The sequence below is a fragment of the Diadema setosum genome, chromosome 12 (genome assembly GCF_964275005.1).
Source record: "Diadema setosum chromosome 12, eeDiaSeto1, whole genome shotgun sequence".
Classification (NCBI taxonomy): domain Eukaryota; kingdom Metazoa; phylum Echinodermata; class Echinoidea; order Diadematoida; family Diadematidae; genus Diadema; species Diadema setosum.
The window spans coordinates 18,402,339-18,427,919 of record NC_092696.1 but is presented as its reverse complement, the minus strand read 5'-3'; the positions used below and the strand labels follow the sequence as shown (position 1 = coordinate 18,427,919).

Sequence of the window (25,581 nt, the reverse complement as noted above, 5' to 3'; positions counted from 1 at the left end):
GACGATTTTTTTTTTTTGGGGGGGGGGGAGGAATTTGACATTTTACAAATGTAATGGAATTCAGTCACTTTTTTCTTCTCTTAAGCAAGACGTACAGTCAGAAAATTCAAAATGCCTAAAATCGCGTGTAAAATAGTCTAATAACAGAATGGAAAGATGAATTCAATAGGTAAATGATTTGAAGATATCCATGATATCAGGATAGAGGGGAAATGTGGATCTGATTGAATTATGCAATCACAGTCCGAAGTTTGACAGGTAATCCAAGACGGAAAATTTTCTTTTGAGCGATGCTTAGTGTTGGAGTCTCTGAAAATGGAATTTCCAGAAGCATAAATTGTAATTTCCAAACATTCGGCAAATACGACTCGTAGTTCGATAGAAGCGAAACTTGCGGAAAACAAGGCGTGGGGATTCGATATTTTACCTGCTAATTCAAATTTAGCATTGAATCGAAATGGAAGCAAAAATACTTTGAATGACTATATTTTCGCACTTTTATCTTAAATACATTTATATATATATATATATATATATATATATATATATATATATATATATATATGCGTACCTGTGTTTTGGTGCCTTGTCTGCTACCGGCGGTTTCTCGCTGTGGCGATCTTCAAGCAGACTGACAAAGTGGACGTGTTGCTGTGCTTATGTGGCGCGGTGGATCGGCTTTACGCATGGATGGTCTGCATTTTGTTATAAGTTCGGACCTTTTGTTGAGCGCGTTTTTGTTTCGGATGATGATGGCCTTCTCATCAGTCTGCCTGAAGATCGCCACAGCGAGAAACCACCGGTGGCAGACAAGGCACCAAAAGACACGTACGCCTAATATGCTCTGCTTTATAGCATTGAGCACTTTCCATCAATCCTCAACAAACTATAATCTTATTCCCGACGAATATACCCAACGGATATATTGAGACGTAATTTTGTTTTTACAAAGTTTGATAATGCTGTTCTTCTTTTCTTTTTGTATCTGTGTAGTTACACCGACAATTACGGTTTCTGTTGTTTGAAACCTCGTGGAGCAGAATGTCATGGTGTAACCAGCCAGTTCTCCTCATGTGACGATCTTCTGAAAGATATATCCCTCCGCGCATTTATGTGGATCCTGGGTTTGAGTGCTCTTCTCGGTAACTTGGTGGCTCTTTGCTTGCGCCTGAGAGAGCGCCAGAGAGGCGGTCAAAATCCGGTGCAGATTCTCCTCATCGCTAACCTCGCCGTTTCCGACCTGGTGATGGGAATCTACATGATCATCATCGCAAGTGCTGATGTTATTTACCGTGGAAATTACGCACACCACGCGGAAGAATGGACAGGCAGCGTAGTTTGCAAGATGGCGGGGTTTCTTTCTGTGCTTTCCAGCGAAGTGTCCGTTCTGCTCGTTATGCTAATAAGTATCGATCGCTTCCTGTCGGTAGTGTTTCCCTTTAAGATCGAAATTCATCTCAACAGGATTTCTGCGCGCATCTTGGTCGCGGCGTCATGGCTTTTCTCTCTTGTCCTAAGTGTAGTTCCGGCTCTACCCGTTCCTTACTTCAGAGGATTTTATGGAGTATCGAGCGTGTGTCTTGCTCTCCCCCTGACAAAAGAGCGAGTGAGTGGATGGGAATACTCCATCGCTGTGTTCATCTGTACTAATTTCATCTGCTTCCTATTGACCTTCCTGTGTTACCTCACCATTTACATCAGCGTCAGGAGATCGCACAGGAGGATTGTTGACATGGGGTAGGTTAAAATATTACGATGATCTAAACACATCTTCCGGATACGCATAGATGATACATCCTTTCGATAAGATTTTCAAGAAATGAACCCGAGGTACAGGGTTAGACGGACGGGGTTTATTCGACCGAACGAATTTTATAGCATAGAAAAAAAAATAAAGGATACTGATTTATTGCATTCATTTATATTTATTGTAAGTCACTCTTTTCTCTATAAAGTTTGGATTGGTCCCTCAAAACAATCTTATGAGAATCAAAACGTCAAACGCCCAAATTTTACGTGAGGACTCAAAAATTGATAGACCAGTTCAACCTGGTCAGTATGGAACTGTTTTTGTCGACCTCAAAAAAGCTTTCGACACAGTTGATTGTTATATTTTGATCAAGAAGCATATGAAAAGATAGTGATGGTACTCCCTGTGCTTAGCTTGAGAATTATAAGACGACACAGAGTTTGTTAGATAAGGGTCAGCTCAAAAATATATTTTGAATCGGTCATCATGGGCGGGGTCCCCCAGCATGTTCAATGTTCCCTTTCACGACCACTGCTCTTTATAACTGACATTATTAATTTGGCAAAATATCTTTCATTCTGTGGTTTGCAACTGTACGCAGATTTTTTTTTTTGAATTTGTGAATTTTGAATTTGTATTATTCCTCAGTACACAGTATTGAAGTAGCTCTTAGTTCGGATTTCGAAAATGTCTGCGACTTGATGTGTGAAAACAATTAAATGCGAATTATCAGAAAAAAAAAATGTATGCTAATTGGAAGCAACCACATGATGTCTAAACAAAACGTTAGTCGTTACCCAGCACCCCTCTAAATCGAGTCCATAACTTTAAACACATGGGTTTACGTGTTGTAATAAGGATTTAAATTGACAATATGTAATTGAAAATAATATATGTTGAAAAGGATTGGAAAGATGATTGGCTTTCTAAGAAGACTAATACACTCTGTGGGCCGATCTCTGCCGATCCAAAGGACTCCGCGGTTCGATTCCCGGGTCCCACTCAGCAATAGTGTGTAACGCCCCCTCTAGCCACTTTGTCCTTCGGATAGGACATAAAATGGAGGTTCCGTGTATGAGAGAGTCACAACCCATGCACGTAAAATTTCCCGCTTCATTTTTTCATCGCAAAGGGCAGCATGTTTAACCCGCCGATGAAGTGGTCCTGCCTTACATTCAGCTAGACTATATGGAAGACCAGTTATTGCAGCTAAATATGGGCTATCCAGCAATCTTCTCAGATGGAAATCAAACTAGGAAACAAACAAAGCATGGCACTGAGAATAATATTACAAGTAAATGGCATGGATAGTCGAAAGTTACTGTATAAGGCTACTAGCATTGATGACTATCCGAATGTGAAGTTAAAAATACATTTTGCTGTATTGGCTTTCAAATTATTAAGATAACTTTTCTACTCAGATTTATGCTAGAATATGAACCAAATAACACACACCCACACACACACATATAAATGTAAAGATTTATATATATGACAATATGTTCACACATGTATATAATATGTATATATTATTTGTATGTATATATATATATATATATATATATATATATATATATATATATATGTATTATACATATTTGATTTGTGTTTTCCAAATGCATACTGAAAATAGTTTTAATGCCAATTAATGCTTATGGCAGTATGATAACCACAGTGTGTACCTTTGGAATGTTGTCAGTACGTGCCACACCTCCCCCTCCCATGGTGGGGTAGTCTACCTGCAAGTAAAGAGGAGACTCGCTATTATCATTATCAAAATTATCATTCTTATAATTATCGTTTGTATTATTATCATACATTGACTTAGGGCTGTAAACTCCCGAATGATGAAGGAACAAATTACGATGACTGCCAAGATGGCGCTCGTGGTGGGGACAGATTTTGTATGCTGGATGCCGATAATCATCATGGGCATTCTGGCCAGCTCAGGAGTGGCCGACATACCCGGAGACATCTACGCCTGGACGGCCGTATTCATTCTACCACTTAATTCCTCGCTCAACCCTTACCTCTACACACTCTCAGCCGTTTTGCAACGCCGAAATGAATTGCAGTCTGGTAACGAGCGCTGCTAAATTTTACTTTCGTCCCCCCCCCCCCCCCCCCCCGCTGCATCTGCCGTCCCAATCCAAATAACTCTAATTGAGCCACAATATTTGTCACCGCACTTTCTCCTCTAGTAATAGTCCGGGAGCCAGCGGGGGTCAGCCTAGCTGAAAAGGTTACCAATTCTTATGTGTATAGCAATTTAGTACATATGCCCCTGAGTATGGAAATGCACGTCTGGCTGGTCATCGGTGGTGGGTGTGGCCAGGAGGGCCACAAAAAGGACCCCCCAAAATTAGGCTAGCCTAGCTGGAAAAATAACCCCAGGAAAACAACTGGAACTTGTTCGTTACACTTCCAGGATAAATGAATGACCATTGCCAGACGTTTTAAGTGGTGGGGGGTAGCCGCCAGACGCCCTTAAAGACCCAACTCCAGCTAGGCTAGCCTAGCTGAAAAAGTAACCCCATGAAAACCACTGGAACTTGTTCGTTACACTTCCAGGATAAATGAATGACCATTGCCAGACGTTTTAAGTGGTGGGGGGTAGCCGCCAGACGCCCTCAAAGACCCAACTTTTTCCAGCTAGGCTAGCCTAGCTGAAAAAGTAACCTAATGAAACCCACTGGAACTTGTTCGTTACATTTCCAGGATAAATGCATGACCATTGCCAGACGTTTTAAGTGGTGGGGGGCAGCCGCCAGACGCCCTTAAAGACCCAACTTTTTCCAGCTAGGCTAGCCTAGCTGAAAAAGTAACCAGTGAAACCCACTGGAACTTGTTCTTTACACCTACAGCTAAGACATGTAAGATATATGCATGACCGTTGCCAGACGTTTTAAGTGAGGGTGGCGGGGGGGGGGGGGGGTAGCCGCCAGACGCCCTTGAGCTCAAAGACCCAATTTTACCAGCTAGACTAGCCTAGCTGGAAAAATAACTTCCTGAAACCCACTGGAACTTATTCTTTTGATACTCTCAAAGGATAATTGAATGATTGTTGCCAGACAATTTAAGTGGTGGGGGTAGCCGCCAGACGCCCCAAAGTCCCAACTCTTACCAGCTAGGCTAGCCTAGCTGAAAATTAAAGTAACCCTATGAAACCCACTGGAACTTGTTCGTTACAATTACAGGATAAATGCTATGACCGTTGCCAGACGCTTTAAGTGGTGGGGCGTAGCCCCCAGACGCTCTCAGAGACCCAATTTTACCAGCTATAGGCTAGCTTAGCTATAAAAGTAACCTCCGAAACAACTCCCTGTATAGATTTGTGGAATTCATTTTGGTTCTTGAGCAGAGAAACACTTTGAAAAACCTTAAACAAATTACACTGAACAAGGATGATGACATAGAATGTTCACATATTTCAGAAATGATAGCAGTGTAATTCCATAACAATACCGCTTGCTTGCGAGTTCACCTGTCTATAATCTTTGCATGCCTTATTCTTTTGTTCTGCTTCCTTGAGCCCCAACTCATGCGTTCTTATGGTGACTCTGCCATGTCATCATCCTTGTTCATTGCAATTTGTTCTATTTTTTTGCAAATATTCTTATTCTTCATCCCAATCATCACAAATTCTGGAACTCTGTCCTCAGTATAACTAATTTATAGTTGTACAAATGTAAAAATCTGAAAATCACCCGGAGGTCTCCTTTAATGGGGGAGTTTCTTGAGCGCACAGGGAAACATGCTTTGAAATATCAATAGGGCGAGTGTTGAGACGAAATACTGTAGAAATATGAAAATATACAGTGCTGTGGTTTTGGTAGAAGAAATAGGGTATCTGTATTTGTCCTCAGTGAGAACCAAAAAACTTATTTGGAAAGAATAATAGACAGCAAAAAAGAATTGCCCAATCAAACATGTCGGGATTTTCTCAAACATGTTCTCATTTTATATGCAGTGTAAAACAAAAACAAAAAACAAAAAACAAAAAACAGGGACGGGTACAGTATCCGGATGGAAATTGGTGGGATGGGCGTAAACCCGCGGGTATTATAACCTGCTGACGTGAAAAAAAAAAGACAAAAACTAATTCTTTCTCTGCCCTGGGGAGAAATATTCATCAATTCCATTTTGGAAATGTTGAAAATCACACAACTTTTGATGAAATCGTGTCCTACAGTATCTCTTCTTATATGAAGGCTTTTTTTATAATTAAGTTTCTTTCCTCTATGACCATGATAAAAAAAACCCTTGATGATTAAAACAAAAGACAATCAAAACTTGGCAAATGAACTCTTTGGACATTAGCAAAAGGGAATACATTAACAGTTTTTGCAAACGCTTGATACAATTGTCTAATACTCCATCAAGCTCATAAAAATACAATTCTACTGCAACAAGAAATCCATTCAGTAAGACTCGTACTCAGTGTACATAGCTTAAAATGCCAACTTTTAAAAAATTAATGCCCCAGCTCTTAAATTTACCTTTAAAATGGGAAGTAAAGCTCAACACCTTTGGCCTATGACTTTTTAGGTATACCGTATCATCTTACGGTTGAGGAGATGGGTAAAGAAAAATTAATAACGAAATGAAACTTCAAGGAACACGCTTCACATTACCTCACCGTTTTCTTATCTTAAGAAAGAAACGAAATCTGAAAATTGTTCAAGAGTGTTTTTGAACATAGTACATTGCAAAAGCAGAAAAATTCTGTGTTTTTAAGAAACATAACTCATAACAACAAGGCATTCATGTCATGTCTAGCATTGCATGTTTTTGGTTTGGATGGTTTTGGATGCTAATATTTCAAGACAAGTTTATGCTCCGGCACTTAAATGAACTTAAATGTAAAGTAATGATCAACCTCTCTTGCCAATAAACTCAACATTTGCTGTTCTTCATTAAAATATATGACAGAAACATATGAGAAACATGTCTAAGAATTTGTCACGTTCATATGAATAAGCTCACAGCAACAACAAAAATATTGTGTTATCTATAAACTAATACTGCATGTACTTAGTTTCGAGGGATTAAGATGCAAAATGTTATGACAAAAGCCCCTACGTGGCTACCAGCATTTAAACATCCTTCAACTTCTTTAGCATAGTGTCATCTTCTTGTTGAGAAGACGAAGATGAGTAATGATAAGATAACCAAACTATCAACTTTCCTTGACATGCTTTACATGAAATCATTATTGGCTCCTCTTAACGAAATTGAAAAAAAAAACAGAACATCTGACATTGTTCAAAATCGCTTCCTGATAACTACGAAAGCAAAGGAAACTTAGTGTTTGTAACCACTATGACACGTGTCTACAGATCTGTCTGAATATAATTTTATACAGTAAGTACTTGGTTTGGAGGACATTTAGATGCCAACTTTTCAAGAATAATGCTCCAGCACTGACATTAACTGATGAAAAAAGGGAATGCTCAGCTTCTTTATCCAATTAGCTCATAGGTAATTCCTTGTAGTTGAAAAAAAAAAACAAGTACACATAAGAATATAGACTTCCCGTAACATGTATCACAGGTCATGATCTCCACATTTGCTCCTCTTAACTTAAAAGAAATAGATATATATCTAAATTTGTTTTAAATGACCTTTTAACAATAGAAAGAAAAACATGTGTCTGCAAAGGCTTAACACGTGTCTAATACTTGGTCACGCTCATATTAAACGTAGCTCACAGGAACAAGGAATTCATGTGTGTATAAAATAATACTGCAAGTACTTGGTTAGCTAGGGATTAAAATGCTAATGTTTTAAAGCAAATGCTTCAGTAACTAAATGTTCAAATTCTTTTGATATAGCCAATGAGCTCATGGACGTACTATAGGACCTAGTATTACCTTGTAGCTGAAAAGACGGTGACGAGTAAAGATAAAATAGCAAAATAGAGACTTCCAGCTCATAACATGCTTTGTACACACTAAGAAAAAAAAAGGTTCACTTTTGCACAATTTAAGGGTGGAAAGTGATGTCGCACTGGCGGCTTCCAATGGGTTTTATTTCGCACCCTCAAGAAATGGGTGCAAAAGTTGCACCCTGCGCAAGGGTATAATCTTGCACCGTGTGGGTGCACCATTGCACCTCCAGAGAGGGTGCAAAGTTGAACCCTTTATTGAGGGTGCGAAAATGTTCCCTTGGGTGCATCTTTCCACCCACACTAAGTGGTGCTAGATTGCATCTCTTCTTGAGGGTGCATCTTTCCACCCACACTAAGTGGTGCTAAGTTGCACCTTTCTTGAGGGTGCGATCTTGCACCCTTTACCTTTCGGCGCACCTTTGCACCTCGTGTAGCCTTTACATCTTGGTGCAACTTTACACCCTTTCGTGAGGGTGCAAAGAAACACCCAAAATTCCAAGATTGTGCCTTGTTTTGTGGGTGCAGTCTTGGAACTTTGGGTGCTGCTTTGTACCCGCAAGAAAGGGTGAAAGTTACACCCCCGGGAGCGACTTTGCCCCCTTGGAAAAGGCGCAACCTCGCACCGAAGGATGCAAGAATGTACCCTCTCTTGAGGGTGCAATCTTGTGCCTTATTGGTATGATGTTGCACCTATGTGGTGCTTATTTGCTCCATGACTGCTGCAAAATTGCTCCTTTAAAGGAGCAAGTGAGTGTCACTGCCTGCTCCTTTATAGGGGCAATATTGCCCATCATCTCAAGGTGCAACTGAGCATCACATAATCAGGTACGATTTAGTCACTTAACTACTCTAAACCTTGAATAGTGCGAACTGATCTAAGCCTATATTTGCTCAGTATATAACTTATGTTGTTGTTGCAATCTGCAAAGTAAATAGGATTAGTGTAACTTGGATCTTGTGAATCATGAAATGTGTGTGCGTGTGGAATTTGTGAGTCGTGAAAATGTTAATGTAAAAGTTAACTTAGTTGTGTTTGAATAATATACTGAAACCAAAAAAATTTACCCAATTACCTTTTCAATAAGGTGAGCACTAGAATCACTATTTATCAAACAAACCCTCTCGGCGAGAGTATACACTGCGTGAAGGAAGAGATGAAAATATGATATGCAGTTGTCTGGATACGTTTTATTCAAAACGTTCCTGAATGCGCACTTATTCACATAATCCATAAGAATAAGATATGCTTCTTACCAGTACTCAAAACCTCTAAAACAAGACCATGCTTGCTACATTTCTGAAGTATACACCATATCTTAAAAACAAAATGTAAGAGGATTTAAGAAGCTGTTTGTATGAATTCAAACGAATCCATATTTCTATCTAAAACGTATCTTGTAAAAGGGGAATTTGTTTTATAATGACGATGTCAATTGTCTTAAAGTCCTTATCACGACATGTCTTGGAGTTCACGCTTATTGAAAACATGAGATTCTTGGCATGTAGATTACAAGTATGGTTTAAAGAGTTAATTGAGATACGCATACGGTATACGGACATTTTGATGAAAACATTTAAATACAAGGTACTGTAAATAATATGAAAATCAAACTTGATACCAGCCCTTATCGGCAACCAATAGAGACTATGTAGGATTGCAGTTATGTGTTCAGATATTGTTTTGGGTGATACACGCATTCCGACTGATTTGGGATCAATTCGAGTCCCTCGAGCTGAGATTCCGGAACTGCAATGAGCAAACCATCATTATGAATAACAAAGTGACTGAGAATAATGCATATACCAGTTTCTGTTTCGTTGTTCTACACAGAAAGTTGTTTCGTTTTCCAATCCTATGCAGGCACACAGAGATTTACAGAACTCAATCATCTTTGGCTATAACGCCATGGTCGCGTTCAAAATGAATGCAGCTTATCTAACTTAACCTGTAGTTACTGAATACGGTACTACTGTATATTCAATTTATACATATCATTCGGATGATAGAACCTGTCAAAGAGTAAACTGCGGATATCATATACAATTGTCAAATTCACTTTCTGTTCTATACATAGTATCAATGGAATGTTATGAACCACTTCAGCATTACCAAATCATGAAGTATAAGAATATCATAACTATTTCCCTGAAACGGCTGCATTTGTATGAGCGGGAAGAGTTTGGCATCATACATAGCAAGTGTCGTGACTACAAAATTAAATACATGTATTATACAACGTTTTAGGACAATTTGAATCATGCCCCCCCCCCCAAAAAAAAAAAAAAACCACACCAACAACTAGTGAAATGTTGTGTACCCTACTTCCATTAACCTATGATCTTTGACCTTTGAATACATGGCCCGCATTTTTTCAACGAATAGGCATTTGGATGCAACGTTGAATAAAAGAAAAAAATGTTTAAGGAAAATACATTTAACCACTTCAGAAATAATTATGGAACAAATAGCAAAATATTGACACGTTCACTTCTTCCGTAATGACATGACAGAAAACTTTCCTCACCGAATCGTTCGGCCGTAATTCATGTGCAAGTCATGGATATATACTTAGTTCGATTAAAAGTATACATTGAGTCATTGCAAAACGTCTGGCAATGGTCATTCATTTATTCTGGAAGTGTAACGAACAAGTTCCAGTGGTTTTCATGGGGTTATATTTTTCAGCTAGGCTAGCCTAGCTGGAAAAAGTTGGGTCTTTGAGGGCGTCTGGCGGCTACCCCCCACCACTTAAAACGTCTGGCAATGGTCATTCATTTATCCTGGAAGTGTAACGAACAAGTTCCAGTGGTTTTCATGGGGTTACTTTTTCAGCTAGGCTAGCCTAGCTGGAGGTGGGTCTTTAAGGGCGTCTGGCGGCTACCCCCCACCTCTTAAAACGTCTGGCAATGGTCATTCATTTATCCTGTGAGTGTAACGAACAAGTTCCAGTTGTTTTCATGGGGTTACTTTTCCAGCTAGGCTAGCCTAATTTTGGGGGGTCCTTTTTTTGGCCCTCCTGGCCACACCCACCACCGATGACCAGCCAGACCTGCATTTCCATACTCAGGGGCATATGTACTAAATTACTATACACACAAATATTAGTAACCTTTTCAGCTAGGCTGACCCCCGCTGGCTCCCGGACTATAAGTGCTACACAAACATTGTGTCCCTCGGACATGAAGACTAGTCCACTTCCTGGACTGTCTTCGTCCTGCTTTTTCCACACAGTATACAGTCAATGAGAGAGCATACCAGTATTTCGTCATTGATAGAGTTGCAGGAATGTGAGCCTATCGGGAGACAACAATTTAATTAGTCCACCCTATGGCCCGAATTCACGAAGGTGGTACAATTGAAACCATGGTTTAAACCATGGACAATTTGTATGGAGCTCCAAGTATCGCATGGCCTATTTCGTTACGAAATCAGTCGTTTCGAAGCGAAATGACAACATTTTGTCGACGAAATTACTGATTTCGTAAACGAAATGAACATTTCGTCGACAAAATGACTGATTTCGCAACGAAATAGGCCATGCGACAATTGGCGCTCCATACAAATTGTCCATGGTTTAAACCATGGTATCAATTGTACCACCTTCGTGAATTCGGGCCATCATTTTCGAGTTCTGTGTAGTCAACACGAGATGCGTGGACTGTCGCGCTACCGGCCTATGAGGGTGCAAAAGAGAAGAACAAGACAATAGTCCAAATTTGGACTAACATGAAGACCAGCTATATACTGCAGCTGAATTTGGACTCTCCATCCGTCTTCTCATGGTGACAAACGAAGCAAATGCATCAACAATAATGTTGCTCATTCGGTAGCTCGTACTGCCTTGCAATCAAAATGAAACCGTCCCCTTCAGTCAAAGACAAAAAAAAAGTTTATGTCCTTGGTCTCGCGTTACTTACGACTCCGAAAGCCAAAGATCACACTCCTGTCATCTGAAAGGGACTGTCCAGTACTGGTTGAGGTGAGGATTCATATTTTGAACATTCCGGAGTGAGAAAATGAGAAACCTCTTATGAAATATGAAAGAGCATGTAATTTTAAGAAGGATGCAGCGTTTATTCGATGAAAATTGGTTTTCAAATGGCTGAGATATCCAAAAAGGCGATAATAATAAAAGGCGACAGGCCACGCCTTTTATTAGGCTCTCTTTGTTTCACCTTGTTTTTGGATATCTCAGCCATTTCAACACTGATTTTCATCAAATAAATTTTTGATACCCCTTAGAATTGCATTCTCTTTGACATCTCATAGCTTGGAGTGGTTTCTGAATATCTCGCAAAACGGTAAAAGCTAAATCCTCACCTCAACCGGAACTGTACACACCCTTTAAATAGCAGCGTGATAACCCGTAAGTTGACATGGCCCGCCCAAATGAGAGAGAGAAAAAAAAATCCAGAAATATAATGCTGACTTCTTATAGTTCGCCACAGGTGATAAATAGAGTCAGCAAACGATTTCATCCCCGTAATACGTGTACATGCAGTGGCGTATCTGGGGGGGGGGGGGCAAGGGGGCACGTGCCCCGGGCGCCACTCCTTGGGGGCGCAAAAAAAACGTTAAAAAAAAAAAAAAAAACGAAGAAGAAGAAGAAGAAAGAAGAAGAAAAAAAAAGAAAAGAAGAAAAAGCAAAACATGATGATGACGCGGATAAAATGACAATGTTTATTGTGTTCACACAAAAATTCCATGTTCTGTGAGCTGAAATACAAACATTTTCGGCTCGCTCGCTGCGTTCGCTCGCCAAAATTTATATAAAAAAGAAGGTAAGAACAAAACGTGATGATGACAAAATGACAGTGTCTATTGTGTTCACACATGTCATTTTATATTTAGCAGGCAAAATGTTTCACGGAGCAGCGGCTGCAATTTCATTCGTTCTGAAGCGATCGCCAATTGCATCAAAAGAGGGCGTCAACGGTTTCGAACATACGGGGGGCGCAAAAAACAACAACAAATCAAACAACATAAGAACAAAACGTAATGATGACGCGGAAATATACAAATTTCGGCTCACTCGCTCGTACTAATTTAGAGTATTTTTTCAAGTCCGCAGTTTGTTGGTATAAATCGTTATCTATAAGGCCGTCACTATATCTTGATTAGACTTGTAAGATTTAATAAGCAAAAAATGACAAGAGTTTCATGATTTGTAAACTGAAAAACAAAAATTTTCGGCTCGCTCGCCAAAATTTGTATAAAAAAAGAGAAGATAAGAACAAAACGTGACGATGACGCGGACAAAATGATAATGTCTATTGTGTTCACTCATGTCATTTTATATTTGTTCCGGGCGCCGTTTTCCCTAGATACGCCACTGTGTACATGATAGCCCTATGCCAACGAAGAAGAGGATGATGATAATGACGAAAAATTAAGAAGAATTATGAAAAAGAAACACATCAACAATCTAACCAAATGTTTCCCTCCTTGATATGCTGCAAGTGAGTAGTGTTATTCTAATACAATATATTGACATACTTGGGTTAACTTCTTTAAATAATTTCATTAAACAGACATTTTTTTTTTCTTCAGATGTGAGGAATTCACGAACTTACACTGCCACTCAATATATTACAATATTGAAATACAAACCTCGATGTTCGTTGACCAAAGAGGCAAAGTAGAATCATAAGTATTGGTACTAGGCAGCATTCATTTTCTTTCTCAAATCTTTCTGTTTAAATTCTAGAGTCTGACAAACAAACGGAGTTAAGCAGGGTTCCGAGCCAAGTCGAGGAAAAACTGCGCAGCAACTGCGTAATTCCGGCGTGCATTCTGACAGAAGACCGCAGCGTCGAATTCATCACAGGCTATTTGACCCGGTGTGGGGGCGTGCTGAGCCCAGCTGAAGCCAGTCTGGTAGCTCGAGATCTTCGCAAGGCCCTGATCTGTCTCACTTCGGCCGGTATACAAAACCCAACTCTTTCGGCCGCAACCGTAGCTGTAGAAAAGGTAAGCTTACCGTTTTAGTTGCTTACCTAGACAGTGATCCCTTTATAAGTACACTGACTCCTTAATGTTGTTGTGTTTGTTGTAAGATGAAACACATCGAAGGACCACCATTGTATTTTGTTTATTTTAACAAACGCTATAATTTTTTCAGTCCTTAAGTCATATTTTGCAACAATAACAAATGAACAAAATTCATTCGCCTAATTCAATTAAAGAATGTTATTTGAATGACAATTCTTCAAAAAAGAAAATTGCATGGACAAAGACACTTCACAAGCCTCCGCCGAGTGTATCAGTTCACTAATTACAACAGAATGAATATACATAATTTTGATTTCGCTGGGTTGTCCTTGCAAGGGCTTTTGACGTTTGTTAGCATATAGGCCTACGGCACTAACCACACCTACCTCTATGAACATCGCTGCTATCTACCTCTTTATAGGTATAGGCCTACGTACATGTATTCCTGGCTATCTGCTTGGGATGATGGGGGGGGGGGGGGTTGTTGTCGCTCACTTCCGCGCTGTTACAGACAAGCAGTAACCTAGACCCCGTTTACAGTGCGAGGCTCGGCCGCGGCCGAGCCGCGGCCGAGCCCAGCCCCGCTTCAGTGTAAACGCGCAAAAGGCCAAATGCGAGGCCAAAATTGGCCTCGCATTTGGCCTCGCTCTGGAGGTGGTCTCGGCCGCGGCCGAGCCCTGCCTCTTCTTGGTGTAAACGCAAACTGGGCCAAATGCGCGGCCAATTGCGTGGCCAATTTTAGTCTGGCTTCCAAACCCTCTGCCTGTATCTTTCGCTATTCAGGATATTAACCCCCTCAACGTCGAAAACTAGTATAGTTTAAGGTGGTTTTGTCCTGCAAAGGATTTTTTTCCTTCGGCAAAGGCCTTTGCCCGAACGGCGACTTCGTCGCCACGGAATTCATTTGGCAAAGGGTCTGAAAACCAGACAATACCAAATTGCGTTTGTTTACAAGCAGAGCGCCACTACGACAAAATATTGAAAGGTTTGAATCAAAAGCGCGGCCGAGCCCAGCAGTGTAAACGGACAAAATTGCGAGGCTCGGCCGCGCAATTGAGGCCGGACTCGGCCACGGCCGAGCCGCGGCCGAGCCCGGCCCCGCACTGTAAACGGGGTCTTATTCAACTGACTACATTTCTATAGCTGATAGAAACTGACCTTCATATGAATTTCTACATTGTTTTCAGCGACTCAATTAAACAAATTTTGTTGAAAAAGAAAGCAGCATAAGATGTAAGCAAACTGGTGGTTATCCTGTTTGTTTGTTTTTTTTTTTCTACAATGTTAGCATTTCACTGACTATTACGAACAAGCACAACATTAAGTTTGATCAGAATAAAGCGAAAAGTTTCAACGTTTAGTTCGATATTTGCGTATATGAAAGCTATCGCGAATCCTTTAAGCGATGGGCAAGCGAAAACGAGTGGCATTTGAGGAACTTGAGTTTCTAGCAATGGGGCTAAATCGCTGAATGTCAATTCTGAAAATGCAAAATCTCCCCTGGGGGGGGGGGGATGCGCCCTCTTGCACCCTCCCTGCCCCGTCCTGAAAACGGATCGACGCCCGTTTATGTGTGTGTGTGTGTGTGTGTGTGTGTGTTCGTGTGTCAGATCAGATATTGGGGATAGGGAAATCTGTTAAAAAAGGATGGTGAATTTCGTTCGATCGATCTAATTATGAGGTTTTAGTTTATGTGTGGTTCTAATGAAATTTATTCTAAAGTGGGTGTTTGTGTAATGAAGCAGACATTGATTGGTTTGATCAGGTTGATACTGTAATTTATTTCAATTCAATTTCAATTTTATTTTCGTATTTCTCGTTGGAAAATACATGATATATAACAAAATATAGTAATACAGAATGTCCAGCTTGGATACGTACATAAAGAAATAGGTATACAAACATAATACATAGCGGTCGATGTGTCATTTTCAATCAAAGTAAAGGATGCAAAGAGAAATACGATGGAACCTGATTTATTACGCAATCATGCAACCGACCATGAACTGTATTAGTTGTTCACCTGTACCTCGGTAAGAAAATATTTTGTCATGCCTTGCTAATCAGTGATACAGGTGAACTAACTTTGTATAAACCTTTAGACCCCGTTTACAGTGCGGGGCCGGGCTCGGCCGCGGCTCGGCCGCGGCCGAGTCCGGCCTCAATTGCGCGGCCGAGCCTCGCAATTTTGTCCGTTTACACTGCTGGGCTCGGCCGCGCTTTTGATTCAAACCTTTTAATATTTTGTCGTAGTGGCGCTCTGCTTGTAAACAAACGCAATTTTGGTATTGTCTGGTTTTCAGACCCTTTGCCAAATGAATTCCGTGGCGACGAAGTCGCCGTTCGGTCAAAGGCCTTTGCCGAAGGAAAAAATCCTTTGCAGGACAAAACCACCTTAAACTATACTAGTTTTCGACGTTGAGGGGGTTAATATTCTGAATAGCGAAAGATACAGGCAGAGGGTTTGGAAGCCAGACTAAAATTGGCCGCGCAATTGGCCGCGCATTTGGCCTAGTTTGCGTTTACACCAAGAAGAGGCAGGGCTCGGCCGCGGCTCGGCCGCGGCCGAGACCACCTCCAGAGCGAGGCCAAATGCGAGGCCAATTTTGGCCTCGCATTTGGCCTTTTGCGCGTTTACACTGAAGCGGGGCTGGGCTCGGCCGCGGCTCGGCCGCGGCCGAGCCTCGCACTGTAAACTGGGTCTTGGTGAAAGCAGACAGACCTCTCTTTCCCTTTCTCCTTTCAACTATCCTGTGTCTATGCAAGTCTTCCCTCTTTCCTATTCTCCTTCCGATGTGTATTATGTACGGGGGCTGCACGCAAATCAAGCCACGCTTTTGTTGTTGCCCCACTCTATTATTCATTGCTGTATGTTTGTTGTACATTTTGCTGTACATTGTGCAAGAGCAATGAAAAAAAAAAAGTATTCTGTTAACAACTTATGTTTATGTTTGTACATGAATGTGCATGTAATGTAAGACATGACTTGTAAACTATATTATGTGACCCTGCATCACAAAACAAACAAAAAGTCGCCAGACATAGATTTTTAGTTATAGGCTGCTTCTAAAAGAGCAGACTCTAAGCTTTAAAATGATGTATAGCTTAACTCAAATGGACTCCCCTAACTAAATACTGGAAAGAAAGCACACATTCTGGAAAAGTGTGAACTGAGAAAAGAGGCACTGAAGTGCAGGGTCTATTCAGGCGTTCAATCTTTACCTAGCTGTGCTAGCTGTGTGATGAAAGGGACAGAAGAGAGGATGTGAACCACCGGAGCAGCAACAATAAAGCGATTATCAGATTAAGCTGAAATTGAGCATGTTCTATCAACACATTCTGTCCATGATTATTGCTAACTTTCAAAGCAGAAGCATTATCCATACAAAAGTTATTAGACTTAGCGTGCAAACGATTTCAAGAAATGAAAAAGGGCCTCTACAATACAATACACCTAATCATTATACTCTCCAAAAAAAAAAGGTTGTAGAAAAACTGCTGAAAACACACTTTCCCATTCATGTTATGATCCCAAGGACTAAAGAATAATGTAGAAGAAGGGTATAGCTTCTTCAGAAATATATGAAAAACTCAACATTGACTCAGTTGACCCATTCCATCTTTTTTGAGTCCTCACGTGAAATCAAGGGTTGCGACTTTTTGTTTGTTTTGTGATGCACGGTCACATATAAATGCATCATAAATCCGCACCTTTTCATTGCTTTTCAGGACGAAAACGGAGATATCCGAAAGGCTCTATACGTTGTCTCAAACCCTGCTGAGGTCAAGAAGCTTTTTGGTATCGGTATTGACGGATTGCAACACAAGCTGGACTCACTCTTGGAACAGGTCAAAGCAGGCGAAAACAGCGCCCTCGCAGAGACGGCTACTAATAGCGTTCCCGACGAGTGCATGTAAATTTTACCAAGTTGGCAAACCACTGCGCTGAACAATAGGAAAGAAATACGCGATGTGCAAATGATGTCCTGTATCCTTCTGTATAGGCCCATTCTCATTGCCTAACTTCTCGTAAAAAATCTGACCGACGTATAATAAGCACATTTACGCCATTATCACACCCGATGATATGCAGCTATACGATTGGTGGTCTTATGTGTGTGTGCGTGTGTATGTCTGTGATGTGTATGTGTGCAGGAAAGACCATGTTCAAAAGGCATATGCCTGCTATTGAAAGCACATAATCATAACCATGTTCTGCAACACACCCCAGATGTTTCGAAGTCTGTGTGAGTGGTCACCTTTGACCTACTGTATTTATTTATTTTTTTTTAAATCAAGCTTATGATATCGATCAGCATATTGTACACTTACGTGAAAACGTTTCACCTGCGCATAATAGTTCTTGTTGTAATCATGAAATAATGTGGTTTCGACTTGATGTTTGTTCTGTCAGTACTTTCCTTTATAGATGGAACCATAATGCATAATTTTATTATGTGTACTATACTCATTATTATATAGAATATTGTCCTGCAAGTCACAAAACACTTATCGCTTGTAAATATTGATTGTTAGATATCACTGCTAATGATAAGAAAATGATTTGTGAAAGTTATTATGAGATACAATTCTATGTCATAATTATATTCAACAAAGTTTAAATTTATTATAATGCTGTTTGCACGTTTTTGCAAATCAAAATTGTCTTTGTGCCATCATTTGTTTTTTTATTGTCAAAAGCATTTTGTTATTTTTGATGTAGGGAAATTTGTCAATCAGTTGCAACATTTTGTTGTTGTTGTTGTTGTTGTTATTTTATTAGCATAGTCAAACAATTCCACTTATAGGTAGGACGTTTTGGTACATCACAGTTGTGTGCTATTGTACAACGTTATTTTTGGAAAGATTTAAGATACAAGAAAAAAATATTGTTCATAAACAGGTTAATGGAGCATTCTGAAAAAAAAAAAACACGAAACCTCGTTGTCGTTTATATATAGAAAAAAAAAACATTTTGCTCTATATGCGGTACCCTCAATTGAAATCAAAATTTGACTAGTTGTCCCCGCCGAACGAGTTCGAGCAGGGGACTATGAAACGGGCTCCGTACGTGTGTGTGTCTGTGTGTCCGTGTGTCCGTCCGTGCGTCCGTCCGTGCGTCCGTCCATGCGTCCGTGTGTGATCAAAATGTTCAAAATGCTACTCCTTCGCCATTTCTAACCCGATTTTGATTCTGTTTGCTTTATATGATAGCACTACATGAGAGCTTTGAAACTTCTATACAGAATTTCAGTTGTGACCTTTGACCTTGACCTTTGACCTATATTGTACATTTTGCTTCAAAATGCTACTCCTTCGCCATTTCTAACCCGATTTTGATTCCGTTTGCTTTATATGATGGCACTAGGTGAGGGCTTCAAAACTTCTACACAGAATTTTGACCTTTGACTTCTTTGACCTTTGACCTTGATTTTTGACCTATATTGTACATTGCCTACAAAATGCTACTCCTTCGCCATTTCTAACCCGATTTCGATTCCGTTTGCTTTATGTGATGGCACTAGGTGAGGGCTTCAAAACTTCTACACAGAATTTTGGCCTTTGACTTCTTTGACCTTTGACCTTGATTTTTGACCTATATTGTACATTTTGCTACAAAATGCTACTCCTTCGCCATTTGTAACCCGATTTCAATTCCGTTTGCTTTAAGTGATGGCACTAAGTGAGGGCTTCAAAACTTCTACACAGAATTTTGACCTTTGACTTCTTTGACCTTTGACCTTGATTTTTGACCTGTATTGTACATATTACTACCAAATGCTACTCCTTCGCCATTTCTAACCCGATTTCGATTCCGTTTGCTTTATGTGATGGCACTAGGTGAGGGCTTCAAAACTTCTACACAGAATTATGACCTTTGACTTCTTTGACCTTGAGTTTTTACCTACATTGTACATTGGCTACAAAATGCTACTCCTTCCCCATTTCTAACCCGATTTCGATTCCGTTTGCCTTATGTGATGGCACTAGGTGAGGGCTTCAAAATTTTGACCTTTGACTTCTTTGACCTTTGACCTTGATCTTTTTACCTATATTGTACATTGTGCTACTAAATGCTACTTCCGGCGGGGACATATATTACGCACCGCGTAATTTCTACTTTTCCTTGTTTTAGTGTGAAATAGAAAAATATTATATTTCATATTATTCATATTATTACGGAAGGATGCGATAAAATAGTTTACAGACTTGTTTTCAGATCTCATACTGTAATGTCATCAAAATGTCTAAAATGTGCCGTTTTTCACTTACCAATTACCAATATTTTGCAGTAGGTTTATTGACTTTGCAAAGAAAAAAAAAGATTGTTGCGTTTACCGTGCTTTTCATTTTTATATTGGACGTAACTGATCTTCTATACCTAGCTTGATTTTTCAGGGGGGTGTTTCATCAACGCTTGTCAGCGCCGACAACTGTCGGCGCTGACAAATTTCAGCGAAATCCTTGGTTTTGATTGGCTGAGATGCTCTGGTCACTGACTGTTACTATGGTGATTCAAGTTGTCAGCGCCGACAAACGTTGATGAAACACCCCCCCCCCCCCCAGGTATGTTCGTGTTTGGTAAAATAGTATGTCGTATATTACTGAAAAAACAAATGTTGTAAATAAATAGTTAACTGTGGATAAAGTTTACTTTTAGATGATCTTTATTTTCGGTGGAAACCATCCAGACCATCATAGGATTTATTCTGCCTAATACCAATGATGTTGTCAAAAGAGAACCAAGAGGTTTCCGGTGTGTCGACAAATTATTGAATTGGGGGCGCTGTGGCATTATGGATGAGACTCCCGACTCCTTTTCGGAGAACCCGGGTTCGATTCCCGCCCAGTCTGTGTCCGTAGACGAGATGATTTTAACTATCATGTCCCTCTCGACCCAGGTGTAAATGGGTACCTGATAGCTATATTAGGGTAATAACAATGACAGGCCAGGGCTCTCTGGTAGAGCAGTGGCAACATAAGCCAGTTCGTAGTTCTACTTTGCGCATGAGCAGAAAAAGGTCAATGGTACCAGAACTTATGATGGTTTTTTTAATTCACGGAGATAAGCATGTTCTGTGATATAATGATTTTTCATGCAATCCTTGTACATGATACTTGCCATTACATCCACGTGACTGCACACCTGATATTTGGCAATACGAATGTAAACATGCTTCAATGCATTCAATACAAAACAAAGAAATGGATGCTACCCCCAAGATTTGTTTGACGGACCATTCTGGTCAGCTGGTCTCGCTATGCAAGATCATTTTTTGTTGAACACGAATTCCATAAATTGTTACACCGGGCAAACTTACCACTACGCATTATGTTGCTTTGAATATGAATGAAGTGCCTAACCAACTACGAACTTCAAGATAGAAAGGTCATTTGTACCAACGTGCACATGAGCTAACTACGAACTGGCTTATTGAAGAGGCTACTCTGGATAAAGAAGACCTTATCATTCTCACCAATATCATCATTAGACAAAACAACACAAGGATTGATGAAAGTTAAAATTAATGAAGCAAAAAGGGTTTCATATTGATAATGGTTCTATTATCGCCGCCTCTTTTCTTACTAGTCTCTTCGGGATATGATAGTGAAAAAGTACAGAATGAAAATGTTCATTGAATTTCAAACTTCAGGTCAAACGTTAACCTTTTGATTGTGTTGAGAGTTCCGATAGGAACAGAGATAGTATTGTACACATTGACCAAAGTCCCTGGCGCAGAAAGGCTATATAAATTGTAATCAACATGTAGTTCTTTTGTACGCAAGCCTGCTCTTACGTATGGGCAGTGACTGGCATATGGTTTGCCCATTTTATGTCCACGTTTTCATCAAATGCATTGGGTCTTTCGATTGAATATAGTCCGATAAATTAGATCAATTAAAAGTGTAGGCAGTTCAATGTGGATGTCGTGACTCGGTGAGAAGTGTGTATATAATGAAAGAAGCAGACCCACTTATCACACTGTATAATACTGCCCCCGATAGTTGGTGGTATATAGTAACACATTGTTAGTGTTTTTTCATGTGGTTCACCGATGTTCAATCAATTCAAGGAGATGCAAGTTAATAACATTTTATATATACGTTTTCCCGGTCAATTTCTTGATTAAAACTGTCATAGCATGCGTTTTCACTTTCAAAATTCATATGCCTGCAGCTGTGGAGGGACTTTAGTCAAACTATATCATATTCAGTGCTTTCAAATTCGTATATGTAGGCACCTTAATCAGTGATGAGGATTTTAAGATTCAGATGTACGCATTCAATTTCGTCTTTGAAGATGAATTTCTAAGCGTGTGCATTCATAATATTATTGCGGTGGTCAGGTTTGACACTTCGGAGTACTTTCAGTTTCTTTCTCACAACTGAGAATTCTATTTCATAATACGCGTATATATATATATATATATATATATATATACATATAAAGCTAGAGTGTTTTAATCTTCCAACGTGACATAGTTTTATATCTGTAATTTCGTCGTCATAATCATTATTTTTTAATCTGTCAAATCTTAATTTTGCTCAGCATGTTATGTGAGCTGTGTATAAATCTTTCTTGATAGGTCGTCATGAGACTATTGTTTTTTCCCCTTTTTAATGGACACCTAACAAATTTAATGTGGCTGCTCCTATTCGAACGTATTTGGTTATTGTATGCAAATATGAATATTTGGAATGAACTGGCGAAAGGTTGAGACGAAGGAAAATAATCATTGCCGAAAATGTATGCGGATTCCATGAATTATCATTCTCTTACAATCATCATGAAATCCAGTCTCCTTGTGTCTACGATGCCGCGTGTTGTAGTTTCATTTGTATTTTCTTGTTTTCTTTTTTTTTTCTTCCTAGGTTGATTTCATGTCAGTTGACATTGAATTCTTTGATTTTTTTTTTCATATATCTTTTTTTTTTAGTTTCCTTAAATCATTATCTATTTTCTTATGTATTTTCTGAGGGTCCCATACCGTACAAGCTTTGCGTTTTAGTGGAATCCTTCCATTTCATGTCAATCCTTATACTGTGCATTAAGTATATACCTTGAAAATGAATGTATGTTGTTAACTCGTGATCACTTGTATTTGTTAATTTACGGTTTTTTTTTTTATTATTACAAACATGTTCTGTTAATGCATTGTATATAAAATTCTTCCTGTTTATTTAATTCAAAGGAAAAAATGAATGTGATTGATTGATTAATTGATTGATTGATTGATTGAATTAGAAAGCGCTAATGCGAAATCTGAAAACCTCTTGTAATATCATATGGTGATCCATGCCTCACCGACATTTTCATGAAGCACTTATTCAATTTTTCAAAAGATCGTATGCACCATTATGGAAGTAAAGGACTTAAAATTGTTAGGAGTAAACATGACCTATGACACACGTAATGGATAACAATTATTCTCAGTTGCTTCAACATGTAATTAATTGCTAACTAGATATTTTGTTTTCTTTGTATGCAATAGAATATCTTATTGATAACTATCTAAGAATAGTACATTTTTGAGCAGTAAAAAAAAAAAAAAAAAAAAAAAAAACTTAAATGTCTTTGTCATGTTCGTGAACATTATACGTGATTCCGACGGGAAATTATGATCAATATATTTGTAAGTACTTGTTGCTTTTGTTAAGAGTTAGATTTCATGATGCGCATATATACATTAATCAAGAGTGATTCAATCTTTCAACGTGACATATACGTTTAACATATGTAATTTCGTCGTCATAATCATCATGTTTTAATCTGAAAATCTTGTTTTTTGCTCAGCAATTTATGTGAGCTGATTACAAATCTTTCTTGGTAATAAAGTAGTCATCATATTATTTTTTCCCTCATTTAATGGGTGCCATACAATGATTTATTTTCGGTTCTTCTATTTGAACGTGTTTGGTCATTTATGCAAATTTGAATATTTGAAATGTGCTGGCAAAAGGTTGAGACGAAGGACAATAATCATTGCCGAAATTGTATACGGATTTCATGAATTATGATATGATGACTCTTACATCATAAAATCAAGTCTACTTGTGTCCACAATGGCGCTTGTTGTAGTTTTTTTTTTTTTTTGCTTTTTTTCTTCTTTCACTTTTTTTTTCTTTCTTTTCCAAGTTGATTTCATGTCAGTTGACATTGAATTCTTTTATTTTGTTTCATATATCTGTTTGTAGTTTCATTAAGTCAATATTCATTTTCTTATGTATTTTCTGAGGGTCCCATGCCGTACAAGCTTTGCTTTTTAGTGGAACCCCCCTCCCCCCTTTCCATTTCAATCTTTGTATGATGCATTATGTATATACCTTTAAAAATGAATTTATTTTGTTACTCGGAATCACATGTATTTGTTAATTTACGTTTTTGAAATTATTACAAATATGTCCTGCATTGTATAAAATTTTCCTTGTTTGTTTAATGCTAAGGAAAAATAAAGTTCATTGATTGATTGATTGACTGAATTAGAAAGCGCAAATGCGAAATTTGAAAACTTCTTGTAATATCATATGGTGATCCATGCCTCACTCACCGACATTTTCATGAAGCACTTACTTAATTTTTCATAAGATCGTATGCACCATTATGGAAGTAAAGGACTTGAAATTATTAGGTGTAAACATGACCCATGACACACGTAATGGATAACAATTATTCTCAGTTGCTTCAACACGTAATTACTTGCTATATAATTAAATCTTTTGTTTTCTTTGTATGCAATAGAATATCTTATTGATAAGTATCTAAGAATAGCACATGTTTGAGCAGTAAAAAAAAAAAAAAAAAATCGTTAGACGTCTTTGTCATGTTAGTAACCATTATATGTGATTCCGACGGAAAGTTATGATCAATATATGTGTAAATACTTGTTGTTTTTGTTAAGAATTCGATTTCATGATACGCATATATACATTAACCAAGAGTGATTCAATCTTTAAACGTGACATATACGTTTATTATATGTTATTTCGTCGTCATATTCATCATGTTTTAATCTGAAAGTCTTGTTTTTTGCTCAGTATTTCATTAATGAGCTGAGTACAAATTCTCTTGGTAATAAAGTATAGGCATCACATTGTTTTTTCCCTATTTTAATGGGCACCATACAAATTTATTCTCGGTTCTTCTATTTGAACGTCTTTGGTCGTTTTATGCAAATTTGAATATTAGGAATGAGCTGGCAACAGGTTGAGACGAACGAAAATAATAATTGCCGAAAATGTTTGCGGATGTCATGAATCATCTTATGATTACTCTCACATCATGAAATCCAGTCTGCTTGTGTCCACGATGGCGCTTGTTGTAGTTTCTTTTTTTTTCGCTTTTTTTTTTTCTTTTTCCTTTTTTTCTTTCCTTCCTACATTGATTTCATGTTAGTTGACATTCAATTAATTTTTGATTTTGTTTCATATATCTTTTTGTTGTTTCATTAAGTCATTATTCGTTCTCTTATGTATTTTCTGAGGGTCCCATGCCGTGCAAGCTTTGCTTTCTAGTGGGACCCTCCATTTCCATTCTAATCCTTGTATTATGCATGTATATACCTTACATGAATTTATGTTGTTACTCGTGATTACATTATAATATTTTGTTAATTTCCGTTGTTGAATTATTACAAACATGTTCTGCTAATGCATTGTATACAATTTTCCCTGTTTATTTAATGGAAATGAAAAATAAAGTTGATTGATTGATTGATTGATTGATTGATTGATTAATTGAATTAATTGTAATATGTAAAAACCAGTTGTAATATCTTGTATGGTGATCTATGGCTCATTTACCGACATGAAGCACTTATCTATTTTTTTTTTTGTGCACCATTATGGAAGTGAAGGACATTTTTGTCAAAAAATCGCCAGTCTGCCTCTCATTGTACTTCTCCGTCAAGCATCTAATGTCCATCATACGTGTGATTTCGACGGGAAGTT

General features: G+C 38.7%; 1 protein-coding gene across 1 annotated transcript; it reads left to right on the top strand.

Annotated features, from left to right (window-relative positions):
* The first annotated feature begins 1,111 nt into the window (after positions 1 to 1,111).
* Positions 1,112 to 17,550, top strand: LOC140235774 (G-protein coupled receptor GRL101-like). Its single transcript, XM_072315783.1, has 4 exons — positions 1,112 to 1,737; positions 3,579 to 3,829; positions 13,349 to 13,611; positions 17,362 to 17,550. The coding sequence occupies exons 1-4, from the start codon at positions 1,112 to 1,114 to the stop codon at positions 17,548 to 17,550; spliced, it is 1,329 nt and encodes a 442-aa protein (XP_072171884.1).
* Positions 17,551 to 25,581: the final 8,031 nt, after the last annotated feature.